A 25,791-nucleotide genomic window follows, 5' to 3' on the forward strand; every position below is an offset into this window, starting at 1 on the left:
TACAGTTATTTTTTCTGTTAAATATTGACCATTTCTTTTATAAACATTCTAAGTTAAGAGCAAACACATTTTTTTTAAATCATGCTAAATAAGATGATATTTAGGCCTGATTAATCTACTCATTTATCATCAACTATCAAAGTTAATGTTACAACATGTAGACAGTCAATTGCTTTCATACTTTAAGACACTGGAGTGAGTGATTGTTTTTTTCTCATTTTAATGTTGTTTATTTTCTATAAAGGTAAATGTGGATTGAAAAAAGCAAGATTTTTTATCTTTTAAAGCTTGGTGATATGGAATTTATAGATTGTTTACTTTTACACTGATTTTCAATGAAAATGCTTAATCTTTCATCTTCAATCTGGAAGAAAATACTTACTTCTTTACTGGGAACACATATTGGAGTGCCTGGTTTCAATATGCCCGCTTCGACAGACACACCCATCACTATAGGGTCTCTTGAATTAAATATGAACTGTGGTAATATACGCAACTTGCATGGAAACACTGCTATATGCTTAAATTCTTCCTGTTTTCGCTTTTTAAGGTCCTCTCTATGTTTTAAGAATTTGTCTTGTAAATGATAAATAATGTCTGCAGTGAATATATGCACTCCTAAGCTGTCGGCCATTTCCTGAGCTTCTCGTTCCACTTTGACATCAAATGCAAGAATCACAGCCCATCTGAAATAAATAAGAAAATGTGAGGCATTGGTCCTAGAATTAACTACTTATAATAATAATAATAATAATAATAATAATAATAATAATAATAATAATAACTAGAGCTATCACAGGAATGATGACTACACCCACAAGCTACCTTGACACAATATATCATTGTGGTTTCAAGCAAAGATCGATTCCTCTTACACTGTGGGTTAAATTTACTCTACAAACACAAATATAACTATAAGTGAATTTTGGTTCAAGGACATATATAGCTATTAGTGAATTTTGGTTCAAGGACATGTAACTCTTGAGAAAATGCTTTGTTCAATGAACAATACACCAGTCACTAGTTCACTTCATGGGGATAATTTGTACCAGTCCCTAGTTCACTTCATGGGAATAATGTGTACCAGTCACTAGTTTACTTCAGGGTGATAATGTGTACCAGTCACCAATTCACTTCATTTGAATAATGTGTACAAGTCACTCATTTATTTCATGGTAATAATGTGTCCTTAGTCACTAGTTCACTTCATGGGGATAATGTGTACCAGTCACCAGTTCACTTCATGGGGATAATGTGTACCAATCATCAGTTCACATCATGGGGATAATGTGTACCAGTCACCAGTTCACTTCATGGGGATAATGTGTACCAGTCACCAGTTTACTTCATGGGGATAATGTGTACCAGTCACCAGTTCACTTCATGGGGATAATATGTACCAATCAGTAGTTCACATCTTTGGGATAATGTGTACCAGTCACCAGTTCACTTCATGGGGATAATGTGTACCAGTCACTCGTTCACTTCATTTGGATAATGTGTACAAGTCACTAGTTCACTTCACGGGGATAATGTGTACCAGTCACTTGTTCACTTCATGTGAATAATGTGTACCAGTCACTTATTTAATTAATGGGATAATGTGTACCAGTCACTAGTTCACTTCATGGGAATAATGTGTACCAGTCACTAGTTCACTTCATGGGGATTATGTGTACCAGTCACTAGTTCACTAAATGGGAATAATATGTGTACTAGTCACTTTATGGTGATAATGAGTACCAGTCACTAGTCCACTTCATTTGAATAATGTGTACCAGTCACTCATTTACTTCATGGTAATAATGTGTTCTTAGTCACTAGTTTACTTCATGGGGATAATGTGTACCAGTCACCAGTTCACTTCATGGGGATAATGTGTACTAATCATCAGTTCACATCATGGGGATAATGTGTACCAGTCACCAGTTCACTTCATGGGGATAATGTGTACCAGTCACCAGTTTACTTCATGGGGATAATGTGTACCAGTCACCAGTTCACTTCATGGGGATAATGTGTACCAATCATTAGTTCACATTTTTGGGATAATGTGTACCAGTCACCAGTTCACTTCATGGGGATAATGTGTACCAATCATTAGTTCACATTTTTGGGAAAATGTGTACCAGTCACCAGTTCACTTCATGGGGATAATGTGTACCAGTCACTAGTTCACTTCATTTGGATAATGTGTACAAGTCACTAGTTCACTTCATGGGGATAATGTGTACCAGTCACTTGTTCACTTCATGTGAATAATGTGTACCAGTCACTTGTTCAATTAATGGGATAATGTGTACCAGTCACTAGTTCACTTCATGGGAATAATGTGTACCAGTCACTAGTTCACTTCCTGGGGATAATGTGTACCAGTCACTAGTTCACTTAATGGGAATAATATGTGTACCAGTCACTAGTTTACTTCATGGGTATAATGTGTACCAGTCACTAGTTCACTTCATGGGGATAATGTGTACTGGTCACTAGTTCACTTCATGAAAATAATATGTGTACCAGTCACTAGTTTACTTCATGGTGATAATGTGTACCAGTCACTAGTTCACTTCATGGGGATAATTTGTACCAGTCACTAGTTCACTTCATGGTAATAATGTGTACCAGTCATCAGTTCACTTCATGGGAATAACATGTGTACCAGTCAATAGTTCACTTCATGGTGATAATGAGTACCAGTCACTAGTTCACTTCATGACATATATACATACTGATCATCATGTTCCAACATTATGGAGGCTTTCATAATGTCCTTTTTATGCACTGGACCGATATTAATGCCAGCATACTGAAATAAACAAAAAGTCTACCTAAAATTGCCATGCATTTGTATTCAAAAAATAAAACACATCTTACTAGATAAAAATTATGTACTCCTTTTTAAATTTCCAAGATATTTTTTGATATCTGTCAAAAACCATCAAAACTCATAAATATTGCGAAATGCGACCAACATACTGTTAAAACTAAATTCAGATATATACACCATCTTAATTTTATAGAACTTATCATTATGAATTCGAATAAGATTTTGTAACAGTTTATCCAGTAGTTATACAAGCCTACACGAGGAAACCAGCATACATACTACAGCCTTAATACTAAAAGTAAATAATCTAAAATATTGCAGGAGCCACTAACAGGAATTTTAGACGTTCTAAGAAACTCAAGCAGTGCCTCCAACGAGCCAAGAGTCGATGCCTGGACGAACACGCCACGCTCGGACAGCTTGATCGAGTTGAGAACTTCCTTCAGTGCAGTTGCTATCTCATGCTGAAAATAGAGAGGTAGAGGGGTTATAATGGTGGTCGATTCTGATTGAGACAACTTAATGAATCATATTGCTTGAAGCAAAGGTTTTGACTCTGTTTTATTCAATTTCTCTTTAAACCTTTTTCATATTCAGCAATGGGAATGTTTAGTGGAGAACGAAGAACTTGCATGGGTGAAAGTTTGCATTTTCAAAATACTGAAAATAGGGTGTTTACATAGGGAAATGCCATTTTTACAATACATTATATAGGATAAATATTTTCCAAAATACTGAATTCAGTATCAATACTGAAAACTTTCACCCATGAAGAAGTAGAATAATGCCAAAATTCGCCTGAATTTTCCTAAAACAATCAAGGGGCGCAACTCAACAAGTATATTAGCCAGAGTGATGGGACTTTGCTACATATACGCATATTGTCAATACTACAGTATAGTTTTCGTCCTGTTAGGCATGCAGAGCACGGGATTAATTCATCAATACTCCACAGGCAACTATTTAAATGAATCAAGAATGCATAGGATGTTTCCAAAAACAGGTGCATTTACAATCCCTGACCTTGAACGCGTGCACATCTGTAATACTGCACATTGTAATTATCTGTGGTTGCACCGTACATTAGATGTTCACTGAGGAAATGAGTAATCCCGCTGAACTGTTTTTATCTCATCACAGTGGCGTGATAAATCCTCTTTTCATTTTTTTTTTAAATAGAAGTACAAGTCAACAGCAAACTAAACTACTCAAAATATGTTGAGGCTCACCTTGAGCTAATACTATGTCCAAATATAGGTCTTCATTTTTGTAGATGAGATTGCCTAGCAATACTGATACAACACTAATTAGTCCTTTTCAAAAGAAATTGTTACACAATAATTATAAAAATTATACTAAGCATTAACTCAACTGAGCTCATCACTGCATAATCCAAAAGGGCCATAACTCTGGTATGACATATCTAATGATTAGGAAACTGCATCATTTAGCTTTATTTTCAGTAATGCATAATAAGTCGGGACTTGCAATAACAAAATATTCAATCTCTTCTTTTTGATCTGTCGTAATAGAATTGGACATTTATCATGTAAATTTGAAGGGACTGTACAGCAGATTGGCACCAAAAGAAGTTTTTTTTCTGTAACGAATCTCAGGACAATTATTTAATAAAATGATTTTCTCTTTGATATCATAATTGTAAAAAAAATACCAAAATGCAAAACAAAAATCTAGTCGGAGACCGGGTTCGAACCAATGTAGCCAAAATTGCAGTACAGTGTTGTATCCACTTTGATACGAAGGCTTACCCTGAACAGTTGGAATAATTAAGCTATATACCTAACTTGGCAATATCACGTGATAACATCGACTAGCCAATCACGCATAAGGAATGAATTCTACTAGGTAGACATACCTAGTTATCTTACTTAATGGAAAAATACCAAAAAACTGCGAAAAATAAATTAATTGTAAACTATCTGGTACTTCAGTTAGTAAGTTTCAATGCACTGCACACATCAATATAAAGTTTATGTCAGTTTTCGACAATTTTTTTCGCTATTTCATCATACAGAGTACAGCCCATGACATCTTTTCACTGGATACCAATTCCTGGACAGAATATTTGTTTTGTTTCACAATAATTGTCTTACTACTGTTGATAACATAGAAACTGGTAGTTAATATTTCCTACAACAGCAACATGTTTTATAGCATAAATTGAAACAAAAATAATTACAGGTTATCCTTAGACAAAATTAAGAAGTATAAAATGTGCCCAAAATACTGTCTGTTTACTCATGAAATGTTCATATATTTCAAAGCTGCACTCTCACAGATTGAACGTTTTGACAACTTTTTTATTTTTTGTCTAGGAACAAGCCAAATTTTGCGAAAATCCATGGAAACCAGTTATATAAGACTACTCGCAAAGAATAGATTGCAGATTTTTACAGATAAGTTAAAAAAAATCATGTTTTATGCATTTTCCATAAACCGTTAGTAACAGTTTAAGCCATAAAACATTAATTTTCGAATGGAAATATGAAAATCTACGACCTGATTTTTTGTCAGCAGCCTTATATCATTGGTTTACAGATATTTATGCAAAAACTTGCTCTTTCCAAGACAAAAAATAAAAAAGTTGTCAAAATGGTATATCTGTGAGAGTGCAGCTTAAAATAAGAACAAATGTATCACATTTGATATTATGAGTCAGTCTAACCAGCTTTGTCCTTGGAGTCTCGATTTTGAGGTGTTTAGAATACAGCATTGATAAATACTCTTTATGTACTTGTCCAACCATAATCAATAAATTTGACAATGCAATTGACATTACCTTTTTTGCCTCCATCTGTGCAATAATTTTACTAAATATTTTGATCTATTTGTACTCGGACAGTCTTTCTATAAATGTAGGGTACTAATAAAACTGACAATTTGGCCATAAATATCTGCAATGTCTTATTTCACCAATTTTTTTATCAAGTCTCTTCAATATTGCTCATTCAGATTCATTTTTATTGTCAGTGTTCTATATGGACAATATTATTGTAAATTTAAGAGATCATGAATGCACAAGATCTATCTGAAGGTATCTTAAAGGTGAAGAAAGATGCAAGACTTGAATAAAACTGCCATCAGGGATTAACATAAGATGTATAATGCAAACATTATGAATGAGAGGGCTCCGGTGTCAATTCTGTCACTGGACCCTGGGAAACATGGGCTCACACATAATTACAGGGTCCGATGACACCTGGGCTTCCGATCTGAGAGCTCGGGCCAGCCCACATACACCACTTCTTACGCAACCCATCAAAACCATAACAGTCACCCCATGGTTAGCAAGGATCAACTTGAATAGATGCCTCAGTTTTCAAATAAACCATAATTACATACTCTGAATTGGAAAAATAAAGATTTCAAGAGGGGGGTTGAGCCTTGTTTATAATGTTGTTATATAATCTAATAGCTTAACAATTTATCCCTTCACTATTATTTGTGATCTTATTAGCTGTAATCACTAGGGACTATTTTTCCAGTTCCGGTGTTTTCCATTTATGGTGACATTCTTGCACCATTTTGAGCTATGTTATCACAATGGAAACCAAGCCTTGCATCCTGTTAAGTCAGAATGCTAAATATTCATACTTTAATTACAGGCTGAGTAGAAGTCCATTCTTAATATAATTGAAGAGCACATCAAGAAACAGAACATCTTAATAATTACCATTATGTAATAGTATTTTTTTTATTTTTTGCTTCTGCACTTAACATTAAATAAGCATTAGCTTTACTAGCCAGCGTGCATGCATGAACCGCTAAAAAGACCCAGGCAATGAAACTAATTAATGACAAAATGAAACCTTGGTGGTCAGCTTTGTCAAAAGCATTTTAAATTGTTAAATCAGAATGTGTCTGACTTTGGTAGAGTCATGAGTGTAAACACTAAAACCTTTTTTTCTCCCGAAAATTGAGAAGATGATCTGTATATACCCTTGGAATTGGGAATGTTTGCATCATTTTTTTTTGAAACCAAATTTTTTTTAATATTAAAATTCTTATTGTTTTTTAGAATTTCTAATTTAACAGTTTTTATTCCACATTTGGGAAAAAAAGGACTTTATGGAAATGAGAACGTAAACAAAAATAAAAAGTAAAAGAAACACTTAAATAATAATCTTATACTGTTCAATGCCAAAAGACAAAAAGCAATTTTCTGACGACATGTCATTAAAATTGTAATTTGAGAATGACATTTGAAGTTTACAAATAGTAATATGCAGTATTTTAATTAAAGCAAGAACAATGTTTTATTTGTAAGTGCCAACAATGAAATTTTTCAAACCCCCTTTCCAGTTTTTATGCCGCCTTGTCGCCGTCTGACAAGAGTCCTGGAAATGGCACTAAAACTGACTAAAACTGGGTTGTCAAATTGTTACAGAAATTCTATATCTGACAAAAGTATGACAATGAATCTTGTTGAGTATGACAGAAGTAGTACCAATTTACATAATGCATATCTCACACTTATTTTGATGTATTATTATGACAGTTGCACCAAAAGTGACAGCCATTGCTCATCTGCTGGGACAAAGCTTTTCCTATTTTCCATTCAATCACAAACTGCTCAATAACAAACCATTCAATAACATACCATTCAATAACAAACCATTCAATAACAAAAAATGTGAAAACATACTGTTCAGTAACATACCATCAATAATATACTGTTATTATAACATATTATTTAATGCACTTTGTTTTGGAACTGTGGCATGTTGCTTTTTTATGACTAATAGTAGCCCAGATTTCTTGAAAGGTTTAACAGCTATGGGAAACAAATTGGAAACAAGAATGCATCATGTCATAAAATGAGGAATGCCGTTCATGGCCCAGAAGTAAGACAAGCAGGAAATATGCACAGGTAAATAATATTAATAAAGATAACTTTAAAGCAAACATACTGAGGAATATCTGTACAAATTAACGTTCACATGTGTACCAATGTGAACCATTCATACATTTTTTCTAAAACTTCCATGACTTGATATTTTAGACAAAAATAACTGCAAGTGGATACCAATGCTCTTTGGTCCATTGGCATAACACTAATGCTCATTGGTCCAGTGGCATAACACTAATCCTTATTGGTCCAGTGGCGTAACACTAATGCTCATTGGTCCAGTGGCATAACACTTATGCTCATTGGTCCAGTGGCATAACACTTTTGCTCATTGGTCCAGTGGCATTACACTAATGCTCATTGGTTCAGTGGCATTGCACTAATGCTCATTGGTCCAGAGGCATACCACTAATGTACATTAGTCCAGTGGCATAACACTATTGCTCATTGGTCCAGTGGCATAACACTAATGTACATTAGTCCAGTGGCATAACACTTATGCTCATTGGTCCAGTGGCATAACACTTATGCTCATTGGTCCAGTGGCATTACACCAATGCTCATTGGTCCAGTGGCATTACACTTATGTTCATTGGTCAAGTGGGATAACATTTATACATTTATGCTCGTTGATCAAGTGGCTTAACACTAATGCTCATTGGTTAAGTGTTATAACACTAATGCTCATTGGTTAAGTGTTATAACACTAATGCTCTTGGTTAAGTGTTATAACACTATATTCATTGGCCAAGTGGCATAAAATTAATGCTCATTGGTCCATTGGCATAACACTAATGCTCATTGGTCCAGTGGCATAACACTAATCCTTATTGGTCCAGTGGCGTAACACTAATGCTCATTGGTCCAGTGGCATAACACTTATGCTCATTGGTCCAGTGGCATAACACTTTTGCTCATTGGTCCAGTGGCATTACACTAATGCTCATTGGTTCAGTGGCATTGCACTAATGCTCATTGGTCCAGAGGCATACCACTAATGTACATTAGTCCAGTGGCATAACACTATTGCTCATTGGTCCAGTGGCATAACACTAATGTACATTAGTCCAGTGGCATAACACTTATGCTCATTGGTCCACTGGCATTACACCAATGCTCATTGGTCCAGTGGCATTACACTTATGTTCATTGGTCAAGTGGGATAACATTTATACATTTATGCTCGTTGATCAAGTGGCTTAACACTAATGCTCATTGGTTAAGTGTTATAACACTAATGCTCATTGGTTAAGTGTTATAACACTAATGCTCTTGGTTAAGTGTTATAACACTATATTCATTGGCCAAGTGGCATAAAATTAATGCTCATTGGTCAAGTGGCATAACACTAATGCTCATTAATCAAGTGGCATAACAGTAATGCTCATTGGTCCAGTGGCATAGCAATAATGTTCATTGGTCCAGTGGCATAGCAATAATGCTCATTGGTCAAGTGGCATAGCAAAAATGCTCGTTGGTCCAGTGGCATAGCAATAATGCTCATTGGTCCACTGGCATTGCAATAATGCTCATTGGTCAAGTGGCATAAGATGAATGCTCATTGGTCAAGTGGCACAGCAATAATGCTCATTGGTCCAGTTTCATAACATTAAAGCTCATTGGTCCAGTTTCATAACATTAAAGCTCATTGGTCCAGTTTCATAACATTAAAGCTCATTGGTCAAGTGGCATAAGATTAATGCTCAATGGTCAAGTGGCATATCATTAACCTATGCTAATGCTCATTGGTCAAGTGGGATAACATTTATGCTCATTTGTAAAATTGGATTATTAAATGCTCATTGGTCTATGACAATACCTTGTCTGTTTGAATATGCTCAACCTAAGCACATTGAACTACATTTTGAAATAAGTCATAATCCTACTGTTTTCATTTTCTTTAATTAAACAATTGTGTGTGAACTTGCCTTAGCCTCAATGTTTGGACAATGACCTTGACTGTCCTACTTGGCATTCAATATTTGTGAATGAAAATCAAACAAACAATGCTGAATAAAAACAAAGTTTTATAACTGACTTCCAATATAATAATGTTTGAAAAGATATCAGTGGTCATTGACATAAATTTGACCCTACATTATCTAGATGTATTGTATGCAATGCCAGTCAGCGGAAATGTAGTAAAATCAGACCATAGAGTATCAAGATTACACCTAACGGCTTTAAACTAATATTTTCTTTAATAGAAGCATTTAAGACAAACATTTGTGACTGTGATTGTATGTTGGTTCTATTCACAGGAGTTTGACTCAATGTTTGGTCAGAAATGCTAAAAAGTCATTTTATAACCAAATACTGACAAAAATAACAATTTCAGACAAAAACTTGGGCTTCTACTATCTTCAGAAATAGAACCCACACAACATACATGCCCAAAATCTGGTAAGTCAATTTAGATCTCTGTTTTCTTTTACACAACTTTCAAAATTTAACCATATTGTGCATTTTTGATAAACTCAATCAATTATCTTTGTAATGATATACAGCACTTGACAATCCTTCGCAAATCAAAAAGAAATCAAGAAAATAAATAATCCAGTCAGTAGGATTTTCAAAGGTCATACATGTTTTTAAAATCCTAAATTCTAAGATTTTGTCAGTGTAAAAACATACACAAACACCATTTTGCATATATATTTTGCATGTTGAAGTATTTTTTTATGATTTGGTTACAAAATTATCTAAATATATCATTTCAGACCAAACACTGAGTCAAATTCCTGTGATTCCATCCTGACAGTTACATAGCATACTATCACATTTGACTTCAGCTTAAGTTCAAACTAGGGCTGAAGTTCAGACCACAGTTTAAGTTCAGAAGTTGTAAGTTCAATCTACAGTTTAAGTTCAGTTAACAGAGTAAGCTTCCAACTACAGCTTCAGTTCAGACCACAGTTTAAGTTCAAGTTAGGAAACTTTATTGTTGGGCAATCATAAGATATGAATATCTGTTAACCAACGTAGAAATAAAGGCTGCTGTACATCAATGAAAATGTCACATAGTTTGACAAATGTTATACTTCACAAAAACAATAAGTAATATTTTATTTTTTTTAGATTTTTTTATTAAGATAAGCATCTTTCAATTTATTGACAATGCATCAAGATCCTGAATAAAGCCAGTCACACCTTGGCCAAGGTGTAAACAAAATTCACAACATACCAACTCATAAACGAAAAAAGAAGACAACAAGCTTTAAATGATTCATTGTCCATTCACCCAAGTCAAAAAATTGAATGTGTCAAGGGTTGGAGGGGGAAACGTTTTAGGTGACGTAAGATGAAGAAGCAGGTAGAATCTTCTACTTCCTGCCCTTGAAATGCACCAGTTGCAGGAGAAAAGCACAAAAAAATGACTAAAATAGCTCCGCCACATATCAAAACAGGATACAAGATTGAACCCGGGTCTCGCACCTGTATTCCACGCTCAAATTTGCACAAATTAGAGCTATATCAATTCCATCTGTACTTATTTTGCTATCTTTCAATGGTTTTCCTTTACTTAAATGACAACAAAAAATCTTCTTTGATCATGTGTCCTGCATTAATGATGTTTTTTCAGGAGGAAAATTACACCTCTAATTAAAAACTCTACTTTCAAGGGGATATAACTATGTCAACTGAGATTCTGCACTCTCCAGTTGCATAGTTCAAAATAATCTGTGATTGTCCTTTGCCATCATAATGTAACAGCCAACAACAAAAGGCCCTTCAAATTGGAGAGCTGTATTATGCAAAACAGCCATAAATTTCTCACGGGCTCCGAGTTATCAATGAAAACATACAGATGACTATTCTATCATCATTTTCAATAAGATTAATTATTTTTCTGATGCCCAGATAAAATATTGTAGAATGCTGGTGAACAACTTAGCTATGAATTAATGCATGTGGCTGAAGCACTTGTAGTAATAGTTAATGTTCAGTTTTGGTCTTCCACACAATTAAGTCTACAGACAGGGCACAGTTCAGCACCAACTAATTGTTTAGAAGATCAAAAATAAATGCTCATTTTTTCAGTGTTCAGTGTGAAATGCTGCCCGAATGACTTTATATCAGCCTGAGAGCACACTTCAGCTTCTAAATAACTCATTTAATAGAACCAATAAATGACTAAATCGAAATTGGCGGTTGTAATTTTCTTAATATATCTTTGGTTGTCAGAGCTATTCTAAATGTTTCAATGTGAATCCGTAAGCTGATCCCATAAATGGAGGTACCAGCCTAAACACTGAAAACAATTCATTCATCTGACGGCTGTACCCAAACCTTAACATAATAATAGTGTATTGCTGAATTGACATGACTGATTTTGTGTCATTTAAAAACCCTGCCCCATCAATATATAACACCAATTTGTTGTTCACTAGATGTTTGTTCCTGTTTTTAACAAGACTTTCCCTTTTCAATGAAATTTTAGCCAGTAATAAAAATATTTTCGTTATATGTTTTGAGTTGGTGAGTTTTTTACATTTTTATGTAACAAGCGTAGACTTCATAACTCTTTGAGATATAATTGAATATTTAGTATTTAATACAGGTAGATTTTGCAATAACTAAAAAAGACATTAAAACATGGCGGCAATATACTAGTGTTAAGTGATGAATTGCGAAAAAAGTTGACACAGGTGCGCACCTGGTTTGCTCAAAGTTGAGCGCTTGCAGGCCACTTAAGCGAACAATCAAAACCCTGCCCTATAGTTATTCCCTGACAATACTGCACCCTACTATAGACATTATAAATCCTGCCAGAAGTGCTCTTATCAATACAGCAGCACTTGAAATTGAAGTATGCTCATTTTGAGCACAAAGCATCAAGGAATTTTGTTTTAGTAACCTGTCAAAAGTTTAGTTGAAGATTCCTCATGATGAGACAGTGATTTAAGTTGGTTGTTAAATCTGTGCTGTGGTACTATAAAACCACTGCAATGTTTACTCAAGGCATGATGAGTTTCCTCAAAGCATCTGATATTAAAATAGCATATTCGTCTTAACAACTTTGATATTTATTTACAATATAAAGGATCAAAAGAGAACAAGAGGGTATCTATAATTTATATAAAAGATGATTACAAGCAAGCTTTAATAACTTGCAGCATTTATGACAAATTACCAGGTGCTGATAGTCATTTCAAACTCATACATTCATTTCAAACTCACACAAAGAAGATGTAGAGCTATTTTATCTCTTGATCTCTGGTCAATATCACTGAGCCGGTCAGCAATACTATATATTAACCTCAACAGATGTCTATATTTGTACTACATGACCTCTGACCCAACATGTCCAACTCATCTGTCTGATGGTCAAGGACTCTAGCCTTGACTACATTTATAAGACTCTTTGTTCCTCCCCGTCAATAGCATCATATCTTAGACTACGTATTTTTCTATGACCTTGACTTACCTTGTAGTATTCGACCTCATCTTCATCATGTGCGACGTAGAGCGGGAGTCCGGCAAGTGCCTTCTCCAGGTCCTTGCCGATAATCTTCACCCCCTGAGCAGCCTGTATCTCCTTAAAGTGCTCATACTGGCCCTGTGGACAGACAGGCAAATGAATTTGATTACATCATATATTAAACTGGATCTGACAAGCACATGCTAATTTGCTGATAATTTCACCACACTTGGGCAGCTTTATGATGCCCATCTGGGCCCTACAAAAAACAGAAGGGTGTATTATAGATTAGTTTGTTTGTACCACATGACGCATGCAGGAATCCTGGGAAAACAGAATGATTTTGAATCGATTTCTTCACTCCTTCATCTGCATAAAATTTTATGGCATGCTTACACCAGGCGCAAAACATGGCATGCTTATACCAGCCTGTAAGTTAAACATTACATGCTTACACCAGCCTGAGGGCAAAACATGACATGCTTACACTAGCCTGTGGGTAAAACAGTTTATAGGGTACCTTATAAAGCCAACAGTAAGTGTTGTAGGGATTGTTCTTGTGTGGATCATGATGATTATGTCTTGACACTATAATCAGCCTCTTAAGGAACTCTTCGTCAGCCCTAAACATGTCATTAGGTTGTAGAAATTCGGTACCAGGCTTAATTTTCATGTTTCAAAACATCCTTATTAATGATAACATGTTATGTCAAACAAATTACGGGTGAATGAAATGTCCACACATTCATGTCACTTCTGTACTCTGCCCCCTTTACAGCGATGGTCAAATCCCTGTCAACGGAGTGGGGAGAGATTACGCTATTCACTCCGGCTTTTCCCGTAATCATCTGAAAGTCAACTGGATTAAGGACGAGACACTTCAACATTCATTAGATTTAAAACTGATTAAAATATGACATGCAGAATTACCGCCTTGTCATTGAGTGCGTTCGGTCTTCTTCATGGTACAATAGTAATGTATAAATCTTTTATATGAAGAAATTCTCCGATTCTATTGAAGGTCAGAATCAAGAAGATAATCAAATATGTAGATGGATTTTGACTCATAGAACTGACAGAATCCATAATATTTCCTTTTTTGCTTTAAATTCATACCAAGCCCTGTAGACTTATATTGAGATTAAAAGCTCATTTAGATGAGCAATCCTATAAAAAATGGCCTTGTCAATGACTTCATATAATTGAGTTTCCGATGTAGACACGGATAATGGAAATAACAGCTAGCCACTCTATTAACTTTTAAATGATAACAATCGGGGTAGAAGCAGATAAATTGTACAATTATCTCTAGTTTATGATATAATTTATCTTTATATGATAGAAAATTGCAATTAAACTCAGATAACATCTTCCCTAACAGATATATAATTAAGAAAAACACTTTTCATGGCTTGGTATAACTTCACATGCAATAAGCAAACTAGCACAGACCTAGAAACACACCAATGAAAACACTCGTAATTTTGAGGAAGGGGAAGACATACTATCGGGAAAACAAGTCAGGTGTGACTTTCACATATGAAATTAATATAATAATAAGGTTATTTTCATAAACTGTCAGTGTAAGAATGCCTCATCTCACAGCTTCTAGACTGTGAGGCGAGCTATTCCGTCCACTCTTGCCTCGTGCTTCTATAACTTGTTTTCAACCTTCAGTGCAATGTATTTAGGTGACAACTGTAACAATTATGTTTTATCATGTCAATTAAAGTTTCGTAATAACCACAAGACATAATTTCACAAGACAACTCTTGCATGGGATGGGTAGCCATAAAATTGCAATACAATTTTCACAATGGTAAATGACAAAACATAATTGTAAAATTACACATAATTTGGAAAATTGTTTTTGAACTGAATACAAACACTTATAAATGGCTTGAAAGACAAATAATAAGCAGGAAATTGCCACGCAGCGAATATGACCTTCAATCCACATGTCTCAAGGTGATTAAAAGTCACTTTGAATGCAAAAGTTTAAATATTAATGAATCAGATAACATTTCTACCTTTCATAACATTTCATTCAAACAAAATGACAGCTTAGATTTTAACAATATTATACATCTGGTTAGGTGGCCATTCGAATGATTTAAAGGTCTGAAAATATGTGTTGACATTTTCATTACCACATAAATTAACACAACATAAATTCCAGGATTTTTTTTTTTAAAACAAGGCAAGAGTGGACGGAAAATTTAAAACTCAATTTATTCATCACATTTAACTTCTTAAGTTCTTACACATATTGGAGCAATTGTTTCAGCTGTGCTTTTTGTATTTAAATTTATTAGCACATGTATCATAAAATAGTTCATCTTCAAATAAGATCAGAATAATTGGCCCATTGTATCATAAATAAGACTGTTATTATATTTCTTTGATCTTAACCCTTGCAGACATTTTCCTCACCTTGACTCTAAGTTCCCGCATAGGTTGGGGCATCAGCAGGCCCCTAATCTGAGTAACGATGGGCCCCTCCGTCCCCGCAATGATGATTTGGTCACCCTCATGCAGGCGCCCCTGCACCAGGATCACATCGATGGTCGTACCTAGACCATGGATGGCCTTCACCTGCAGATACACAACAACCTCAGGTAGGTCAAGAGTTTAAGTAACAAGTTCATCTATTCTATGCTGCACTAACTAACAGATCATGTAAGCTCTGTAGAGCTTTTCATTGCATCAAACAGGATTATAATACTATACTGAAATCAGATGAATATTAATTAATGTTCAATTCAACAACAATCAAAAATATCTGGCCAGTGTTGGATAACCAAACCTAACCATCTACAAAGCATCTAACACAGAGCTAACTTTAACAAAACTTCCAGCCAGGATCAAACATTGACAAAGCTCCTAGCCAGTATCAAACATTGACAATGCGTCTAGCAGGTATCAATCTTAGACAACGCTTCAAGCATGTGTCAATGTAAGACAATGCCCCTAGCAGGGACAGTAGCCTGATTTATTTTGGATTCAGAGTCAGGTACCACTTGGCTATCCACACAAATCATAATACAAGGATACCATGTACTATACTTACTAAACTAAGTCCTGAATAAAACTAATTCTACAAAACCCATTCATGTTTGTGTTTTTGTTCTGATAACAATTACTACCTCCATAGCAATAACAAACAGCAGAGATTGGGATTGTGAGATATTTTCTTCCAACTTTCTCAAATCTAACTTATTAAAGCACTTGGGACAAGTTTGTTTTTTATTAATAAAGAGTAGTTTAATACAAACCAACAGCTGGTGCAAAGGCTTGGCTTGCAATTGTCAACTTATTTAAAAAACCAGACTGGAAAATTTCATACAGTATCATATTCCTAATGGTCTTTCAAACTCAAGTGTCTTCTATCACATCGGATCAAGTTTTTTTTACGAGTTATCTGTTTTCGCTTGTCAATTTCAAGTCAATTTTAAGATTATCTCACGATAAGCTAATGATAACGATCTCATCCATAATTATATACAGTGACCAAGTTAATTCTGACTGCGAAAATCACTAAAATAGCAAATTTTGGAGTGGAAATTTAAAAGCCGTAAATTTAAACAGCAAGTGTCATGAGCAGCCATTTTTATCTTAAGCACAATGATAGCATTGTTAAATGGCAGGAAGTCTTCAGTCAAAGTTTGAGGACATAAAAATTAAAGGCGGCAAAATCGAAAATACACAAAATCCTGTGTAAACAGTTTAAGAAATTTATAACTAGACTTCTTGTATCATATATGGTTGTATGGTGTAATTATGATTTACTTTAGTGAACAAGTGTGACATTACCCATTCTAGTGATACAATTCTGCTATCAAGCAGCCAGTTGTTGTAGTTTTATGTCTGATTTTATGTTCCGAAAAGCTGTCTTAAAACTGCCAAAAAAGGTAGTGAGTAACTTTTATTATGAGAAGATAAACAATTTGTTTATTTGCATTACTTGGCTTAACCTAGCAATGATTCATGAATGTAAGTCCATAAATTAAGAACTTTATAAAGAATCTCATGCGTGAAATAGGTATTTTATAAACTCTTTCATTTGAAAGTATAATGTGTATTTTCTCATTTTTCTTTCAATGATATTATTTACTTTGTTCCCTTTCACCGACATGATCCATACATCAACCAAGAGTCCAGGGTCTTAAAAACATTATCATATATATATTCACCAACCTAACATAAGCATATCATAAATGTATAGCATAAAAAAATAATAAGATGACATGAAGGAACATTTTAATGATTAAGAATGGGTAGAGTGAGCGTAGTTTGGCAATTCCCGACCACTTTACAAAAATACTTGCGAAGGGCGTTTCAGCCTATGTCATTGTCATACATTTTGTTTTTCATTTTCATTATGGAATTTAAGGGATTCGAAGTATAATTGTCATAACACATGACCAGATCCAGAACAGATTTTGTGGTATGGCCAATGTTTTTTCACCAACCAACCTGCTGCAGCCAACAGCACTAGCAATATGACACTACCTGCACCTACCGACAACACCAGCAATATGACACTCCCTGCACCACCCAACAACACCAGCAATGACACTACCTGCACCACCCAGATACAGCCAACAACACTAGCAATATGACACTACCTATACCACCCAGATACAGCCAACAACACCAGCAATATGACACTACCTGCACCATCCAACAACACTAGCAATATGACACTCCCTGCACCACCCAACAACACCAGCAATATGACACTACCTGCACCACCCAGATACAGCCAACAACACTAGCAATATGACACTACCTGCACCACCCAGATACAGCCAATAACACCAGCAATATGACACTACCTGCACCACCCAACAACACCAGCAATATGACACTACCTGCACCACCCAGATACAGCCAACAACACCAGCAATATGATAATACCTCAACATTTCTTAAATAAATAAGATGGGGAGGGTCAAAATATCAATTCATCCTCAGTTATATTCTACTGCCCCTTATGAGGCCTGGGTTTGTATTCCTAAAGCATCTTTAAAAGGCAAGTCATTTCCTAACTTAAGTTGATTTCTTGAAATTTTCAGTCAAATTAAAAAAAGTGTCTTATAATTTAATTTTGTTTTTCAATAAGGTCAATGAAAATAATGGATTTGGGAAATTCTTCAGATTTAATTTCATATGAATATAGAGATACCTAAATTAGGAAATTGACTTAAGTTAGGAAATGACTTAAGAAGTTTTATGAATACCGCCCGGATTATTAAAACTTCACAGAGAACCTAAATCAATCAAAGCCATTCTTTATACTTGAAGGGAATGTTTGTCAACAGGAAATGAAGTTCATTTTCACAGCTGATTTCCATACAAGCAGATTATTAAATGGCTAAGTGTGAAAAATAAATCAGAGAGGGTCTTTTATTCATCCTGTCAACCAAGTCTGTACCTTGAATAACATGTCATATCAACGAATTTTGCAGGTTTTCACAAACAAGCCTTTGAAGACACTGATGTGCTCAAGTACCTTTCCTGTGTGAAAAACAATCGTCACGGCAACTGCCTTATTTTCCCACAACAGTATCAAAGGGAGCCCCTTCTGCTTAAGTCAACATCTCATACAGGAGGCCAGAAACTCCGGGGCTCAACAAAAAGTTTGTCCCTTCACAAGTGAATAATTATGATCACCAAAACCAGTGACTTTTTTTGCATATTATTGTATATGGTAATGAATCTTTTTTTCAATATACAATCAATTCACAATTACATATGAAATTGCAACTCATTTTTTTCTGGAAAGGCTGACCTTTTAAAATGGTACAGAAAAATTTTGAGACAGAAAATGAAAACTTTGGGACATATTTTGGGTCATTTATTAATGAAATATAGAAGTTGACCTCAAACTAAGTTATGAATACTTATAATTGATATTTATAGGTGTTAGTGTGAGGTTATAATTATGTTCAAGATAATGATAACAAATATTACATGTATTGTTACATAGTAACTTAACACAATTGCACCTGTATATCTGATATTACAACTTTTTTTTTATCAATTTCTTTCTATCGCAATACAATTAAGAATAACTATTAGTAACATTCCCCGTGAATAAACTTTGACTGCTATTATACAGAAGTTGTGAAGATTGACGTGAGACAAGTAAACTTCAGTAAGAATGATATTTGTGCCACATAATGCATGATTATGCATTTATTATCTGAAATTGCATCTTGTGGTGGATAGTTGCGCTCCTTTTATACCTGACACTCAGCCATTGATGTAGCGACCTTTTATTTACTTTTACGACAGCTCAAAATGCAAACATACCATCCTAGTTGCTTCAAAAACCCTACAGGTGTTTTCCGTGGAAATTTGTTTTAAGATTTTTGTAATAAATTAATGCATACAGCCATCTTTCTGACATGAAGGTGACTTCTAGAGCGCTTAAGAACACCTGCAAATTTGTCTCCGCTCAAACTGCAAAAAACCCCACAGCCATTCTGCTACTCTAGCCCAAATACACTTACTTTTTGACTCACGACAGTGACCAGGTAAAACTGGCTCGGTGTGGGATAGCATTCAGTTACATTTTGATGATATAGGTGGATATTAACTTGCATATAATCTTCACATTCATTTCTTTGATTAATACCGCCATTTTCAATGTATTAACATCATAAATTTAAAATAACATTTGTTCAAAATAAATGTTAATCAGTGTTGGTACAAAAAAGCTAAATATTACAGATTAGGTGTCCATTTCATAAATATACATGGCCTAAACTAAAAGTGGAAAAAAACACAGCAAATGTTAATTTATGTGGATGTGTACAAAATTACATTTTTTTTCTGATAAATAACGAGATGTAAACATGTATTATTCTCAAGTATTTATAACTATTACACTATAGGGTGAAGCCATTATGGTGATGATGTATTATTACACTATAGGGTGAAGCCATTATGGTGATGATGTATTATTACACTATAGGGTGAAGCCATTATGGTGATGATGTATTATTACACTATAGGGTGAAGCCATTATGGAGGTGATGTATTATTACACTATAGAGTGATGCCATTATGGTGATGACATATAATTACACTATAGGGTGAAGCCATTATGGTGATGATGTATTATTACACTATAGGGTGAAGCCATTATGGAGATGACATATAAATACACTATAGAGTGATGCCATTATGGAGGTGATGTATTATTACACTATAGAGGGATGCCATTATGGAGGTGATGTATTATTACACTATCGGGTGAAGCCATTATAGAGAAAATGTATGATTACACTTCAGGGTGAAGCCATTATGGAGATGACATATAATTACACTATAGGGTGAATCCATTATAGAGATGATGTATTATTACACTAAAAGGTGATGCCATTATGGTGATGATGTATTATTACACTTCAGGGTGAAACCATTATGGAGATGACATATAATTACACTATAGGGTGAAGCCATTATGGTGATGACATATAAATACACTATAGAGTGATGCCATTATGGAGGTGATGTATTATTACACTTCAGGGTGAAGCCATTATGGAGATGACATATAATTACACTATAGAATGCAGCCATTATGGAGGTGATGTATTATTACACTATAGGGTGAAGCCATTATGGTGATGATGTATTATTACACTTCAGGGTGAAGCCATTATGGAGATGACATATAAATACACTATAGAGTGATGCCATTATGGAGGTGATGTATTATTACACTTCAGGGTGAAGCCATTATGGAGAAAATGTATTTTTACACTTCAGGGTGAAGCCATTGTGGAGATGACATATAATTACACTATAAAGTGATGCCATTATGGAGGTGATGCATTATTACACTATAGGGTGAAGCCATTATGGAGGTGATGTATTATTACACTTCAGGGTGAAGCCATTATGGAGATGACATAATTATAATTACGCTATAGAGTGATGCCATTATGGAGGTGATGTATTATTAGACTTTAGGGTGAAACCATTATGGCATCTTGGACTGTTTTCAAAGCCAGGATGATGCACCTAAATGGACTTTGTTGCTTTTACGCGGACAACTGATTCACTAATATGCCAGAACTCAGGCTGGTCGTAGGATCTACAGTTGCTACGTATGACAAGTCGTGGTACCGTGACATTTTCACATAATGGATAAATCATTAAAACAAGTGGGCAAACTGAATGGAGGAATATTTTTTTTTAAAGGTGATGTGACGTTATATTTTGTTGTTCTTTATTTCAAAGTGCTTCGTGACTGGGATAGGGTATAATGTGAAGCCGCTGTAAAACATTTTATGTTCTAAGTTTGTGTATCCAGTGCGGATTAAAAGCATCTTTTGGCTGTACCTTTCTATTTTCTCTAGCTTAACATACTTATCACATACTTTTTGAACAGCCCTCATACTATTACACTATAGGGTAATGTCATTATGGTGATGATGTATTAGAAAGCACTCCAAATCAACAGCAGTCAATCTAAATCAGCAATAAGATGAAATATGATAATGATGTACTTTAACAGTACTGAAACAACCAGAACATCCTTCCAGGGCTTAGAGCCAGACTGTTCGAACACCTTCTATTTCTATACCGAGTTACAACAGTCCTGCACTAAGCCATGATTTATGAACATGAACTAATGTTCTACTCTTTGATTCAAAATAAATTTTAAAAAATAACAACATAAAACATAAATTATTGCGCAAAAAGACCACTACTTTTTTTATTCTTATCAATTAATTACTGATCCCCTACAAGCAACTTTCAATTAAAGTATAATGATACATCAAGTATCTCTGATGCTCAAGTATTACAAATAAATAATGGAAAATTGTTGTTAGGTTTAGTCCACCAAAAAGTAGTTCATAGCAACGTACTCATATAAAGCTACTCTACTGCGGAGATACTTTAATCATGTGTACCTACTTAACTTGTATCTATTACATTATTACCAATTTAGTCTCAGTGAGGGGTCGATCTCCATGAAAGGAAAAGAACATGGCTTAATTTTCAATATAATTACAAATACATATTAACCCTGTGCAGTAATAACAAAATGATGACATATAATAACTTTCTTGTTCGTTTGTACGGCCAAGCTTATGTGACAGACCGAAATGCAGACTGACAAAACAAAATGCATACTGTACATTCTGTAATTTGTGAAATATCAGCATTTTACTGACATGTACATGTATGTCACTGTATTGTTGACGTGGGAAATTGAAAGGTTTTTAAATAGTTAGAATCACCAAGGACAACTCATTGTATCAAAGTCATCAGAAAAACAGCATTTAGGTATTTCTCTGCCATATTGTATTATTGTGAAAACAGAAAAAAATATTCACATTTTGTAAAAATAAAAAAAATCTTGCAACAATGGGGGCAGTATAATTTGCGCATTTAACACATACTGCAGATCAAAGTTTAAAAACAATTAAAATTGTATGAAAAATATGCATAAAAAAATACGACAGTTGGAATCAAATTGGACCTTGGCACATGGAATCTCTTTTAAAAATGATAGGGGCATGAAAATTGTGGCCGACGTCAAATATTTTAATGTATTGGTGGTGGTAACTGAGACAATGCCTATATGAAAATAATTTCATCTTCCAAATAGAGGAACAAATGATGACTTTTACAGTTGAAACTGACATGCAATCTTTCTGTACATAGACAGTTCCAGAGGTGTTGGAGTGGGGGGGGGGGGGGGTCAGATTTTATATCTCCATTTTAAATTAACATCATAACACACAAATTAAAATAATATTTGTTCAACATCGATGATAAAGAGTGTTGGTGCAAAGTCTATCCCCAAGAGCATCTCCATCAAACTATGAATCCACCCCTGATAGTGCATCCCCTCCTACATAAAACCCAGAAACTATCCCTGATAGCCCATCCCCTCCTAGGTCAAATCCTGAATCCACCCCTGATAGCGCATCTCCTCCTACATCAAGCCCTGAAACCACCCCTGATAGTGCACCCCCTCCTACATCAAACATTGAATCCTCCCCTGATAGTACACCCCCTCCTACGTCAAACCCTGAATCCTCTCTTGATAGTGCATCCCCTCCTGCGTAAAACCCTGAATCCTCCCCTGATGGAGCATCCCCTCCTTCATCAAACCCTGAATCCTCCCCTGATAGCGCATCCCCTCCAAAGTAAAACACTGAATCCACCCCTGATAGTGCACCCCCTCCTACGTCAAAACCCTGAATCCACCCCTGATAATGCGGCTCTTACATCAAACCCTGAATCCACCCCTGATAGTGCATCCCCTCCTACATCAAACCCTGGATCCACCCCTGATAGTGCATGCCCTCCTACATCAAACCCTGAATCCTCCTTGATATGGCATCCCCTCCTATGTCAAACCCTGAATCCTCCTTAATAGTACACCCCCTCCTACGTCAAACCCTTGATCCACCCCTGATAGTGCATCCCCTCCTACGTCAAACCCTGAATCCTCCTTGATAGTGCACCTGACTCCTACATCAAACCCTGAATCCTCCTTGATAGTGCACCCCCTCCTACATCAAACCCTGGATCCTACCCTGATAGTACACCCCCTCCTACGTCAAACCCTGAATTATCCTTGATAGTACACCCCCTACTACGTCAAACCCTTGATCCACCCCTGATAGTGCATCCCCTCCTACATCAAACCCTGAATCCTCCCCTGATAGCGCATCCCCTGCTACGTCAAACCCTGAATCCTCCCCTGATAGTGCATCCCCTCCTACGTCAAACCCTGAATCCTCTCTTGATAGTGCATCCCCTCCTGCGCAAAACCCTGAATCCTCCCCTGATAGAGCATCCCCTCCTACATCAAACCCTGAATCCTCCCCTGATAGCGCATCCCCTCCTAGGTAAAACACTGAATCCACCCCTGATAGTGCACCCCCTCCTATGTCAAAATCCTGAATCCACCCCTGATAATGCGGCTCTTACATCAAACCCTGAATCCACCCCTGATAGTGCATCCCCTCCTACATCAAACCCTGGATCAACCCCTGATAGTGCATCCCCTCCTACATCAAACCCTGAATCCTCCTTGATAGTGCATCCCCTCCTACGTCAAACCCTGAATCCTCCTTGATAGTGCACCCCCTCCTACATCAAACCCTGGATCCTACCCTGATAGTACACCCCCTCCTACGTCAAACCCTGAATCATCCTTGATAGTACACCCCCTCCTACGTCAAACCCTTGATCCACCCCTGATAGTGCATCCCCTCCTACATCAAACCCTGAATCCTCCCCTGATAGTGCATCCCCTCCTACGTCAAACCCTGAATCCTCCCCTGATAATACACCCCCTCCTATGTCAAACCCTGAATCCTCCCCTGATAGTGCACCCGCTCCTACGTCAAAACCCTGGATCCTCCCCTGATAATACACCCCCTCCTACCTCAATAATATAAATAAACTTGCACAAATATCTAGAGAGTGGGAGGGAAACGAACGTCTGTCTACTCAGGATCAAATCTAATAGTGACAATACAAAAGGGCGGCTAACTTAAAACTAAAGAAACCCTGAATCCTCCTCGATAGTTCACTCCCCCCTATATCACACCCTGGATCCACCCCTGATAGTGCATCCCCTCCTACATCAAACCCTGAATCCACCCCTGATAGTGCACCCCCTCCTATGTCAAACCCTGAATCCACCCCTGATAGTGCACCCCCTCCTACGTCAAACCCTGAATCCTCCCTTGATAGTGCACCCCTCCTAAGTCAAACCCTGATTCCACCCCTAATAGTGCATCCCCTCCCACGTCAAACCCTGAATCCTCTCCTTATAGTGCATCCCCTCCTACATCAAACCCTGAAAGTGCAACCAAAAGTGCACCCCCTCCTACATCAAACCCTTGTTACACCCCTGATAGTGCAACCCCAAGTGCACCCCCTCCTACATCAAACCCCTGATTAACACATTTTTATCGGCTGGTCATGGTCTAGTTAACTTCCGATTATTAAAACAGCTCAAGGCTGTTTTAAATTAAAAATGTATAACTTTAATAGCCAATTTTATTTATTAAAATATGCTAATGCATGCATATTGTAAAAGCTTCAGGGTACATTTTGGTTAACTTTCTGTCGTAAATACTATACTGTTAGCTATATGGTTCATAATTTCCCAACATTTGTTTTTTACAAGAACATCCTATTCAAGTACTTTAGTTTATCTGAACAAAAAGTTGATATAGCACGAACCAATCCTGCAGTGAATGGGAAGTTTTTCATTTATCAGCAGGAAATGGCATAAGTAATGAATGTAACAATAGATATGTATCAATTTTCGCATAGTGTCGCATTGAATATAATTATCGTCAAGTGAGGCGTTTAGCCAGACAACACGAAAGGAGACAGGTGAATGAATAGGGAAGTTTCATTCATAAAACTTGCCTTGTCTTCGAGACACCTAGTCCACGAGGATGGTGAGAAAAAACGTAAAACATTAATTATATTTACATTACGCAAACCATTTTGTATAACAGAGACAGCAAAATAAGGCTAAATCTAAAATGACATCAAAATGCAATTTAAGCCGAACAAAAACATATCCTTTAAATCGAAATTGCATGACACAGATTTTGAATAATTTTTATTTGTCATGATGGCTAATTTTGAATAATTTTTATTTGTCATGAT

General features: G+C 35.9%; 1 protein-coding gene across 1 annotated transcript in view; it reads right to left on the reverse strand.

Moving 5' to 3' along the window:
* The window catches only part of LOC128227383 (eukaryotic translation initiation factor 5B-like), a 71,889-nt gene that overhangs the window by 16,874 nt on the left and 29,224 nt on the right, over positions 1-25,791 (reverse strand). Inside the window, exons 19-23 of the mRNA XM_052937882.1 lie at positions 15,553-15,714; positions 13,126-13,257; positions 3,160-3,291; positions 2,730-2,806; positions 383-686 (exon numbers count right to left, since the gene is read on the reverse strand). Of these exons, the coding sequence (XP_052793842.1) occupies positions 383-686; positions 2,730-2,806; positions 3,160-3,291; positions 13,126-13,257; positions 15,553-15,714 (807 nt within the window). The remainder of the gene's footprint in view (positions 1-382; positions 687-2,729; positions 2,807-3,159; positions 3,292-13,125; positions 13,258-15,552; positions 15,715-25,791) is intronic.

This window comes from Mya arenaria, chromosome 3 (assembly GCF_026914265.1).
Source record: "Mya arenaria isolate MELC-2E11 chromosome 3, ASM2691426v1".
NCBI lineage: Eukaryota > Metazoa > Mollusca > Bivalvia > Myida > Myidae > Mya > Mya arenaria.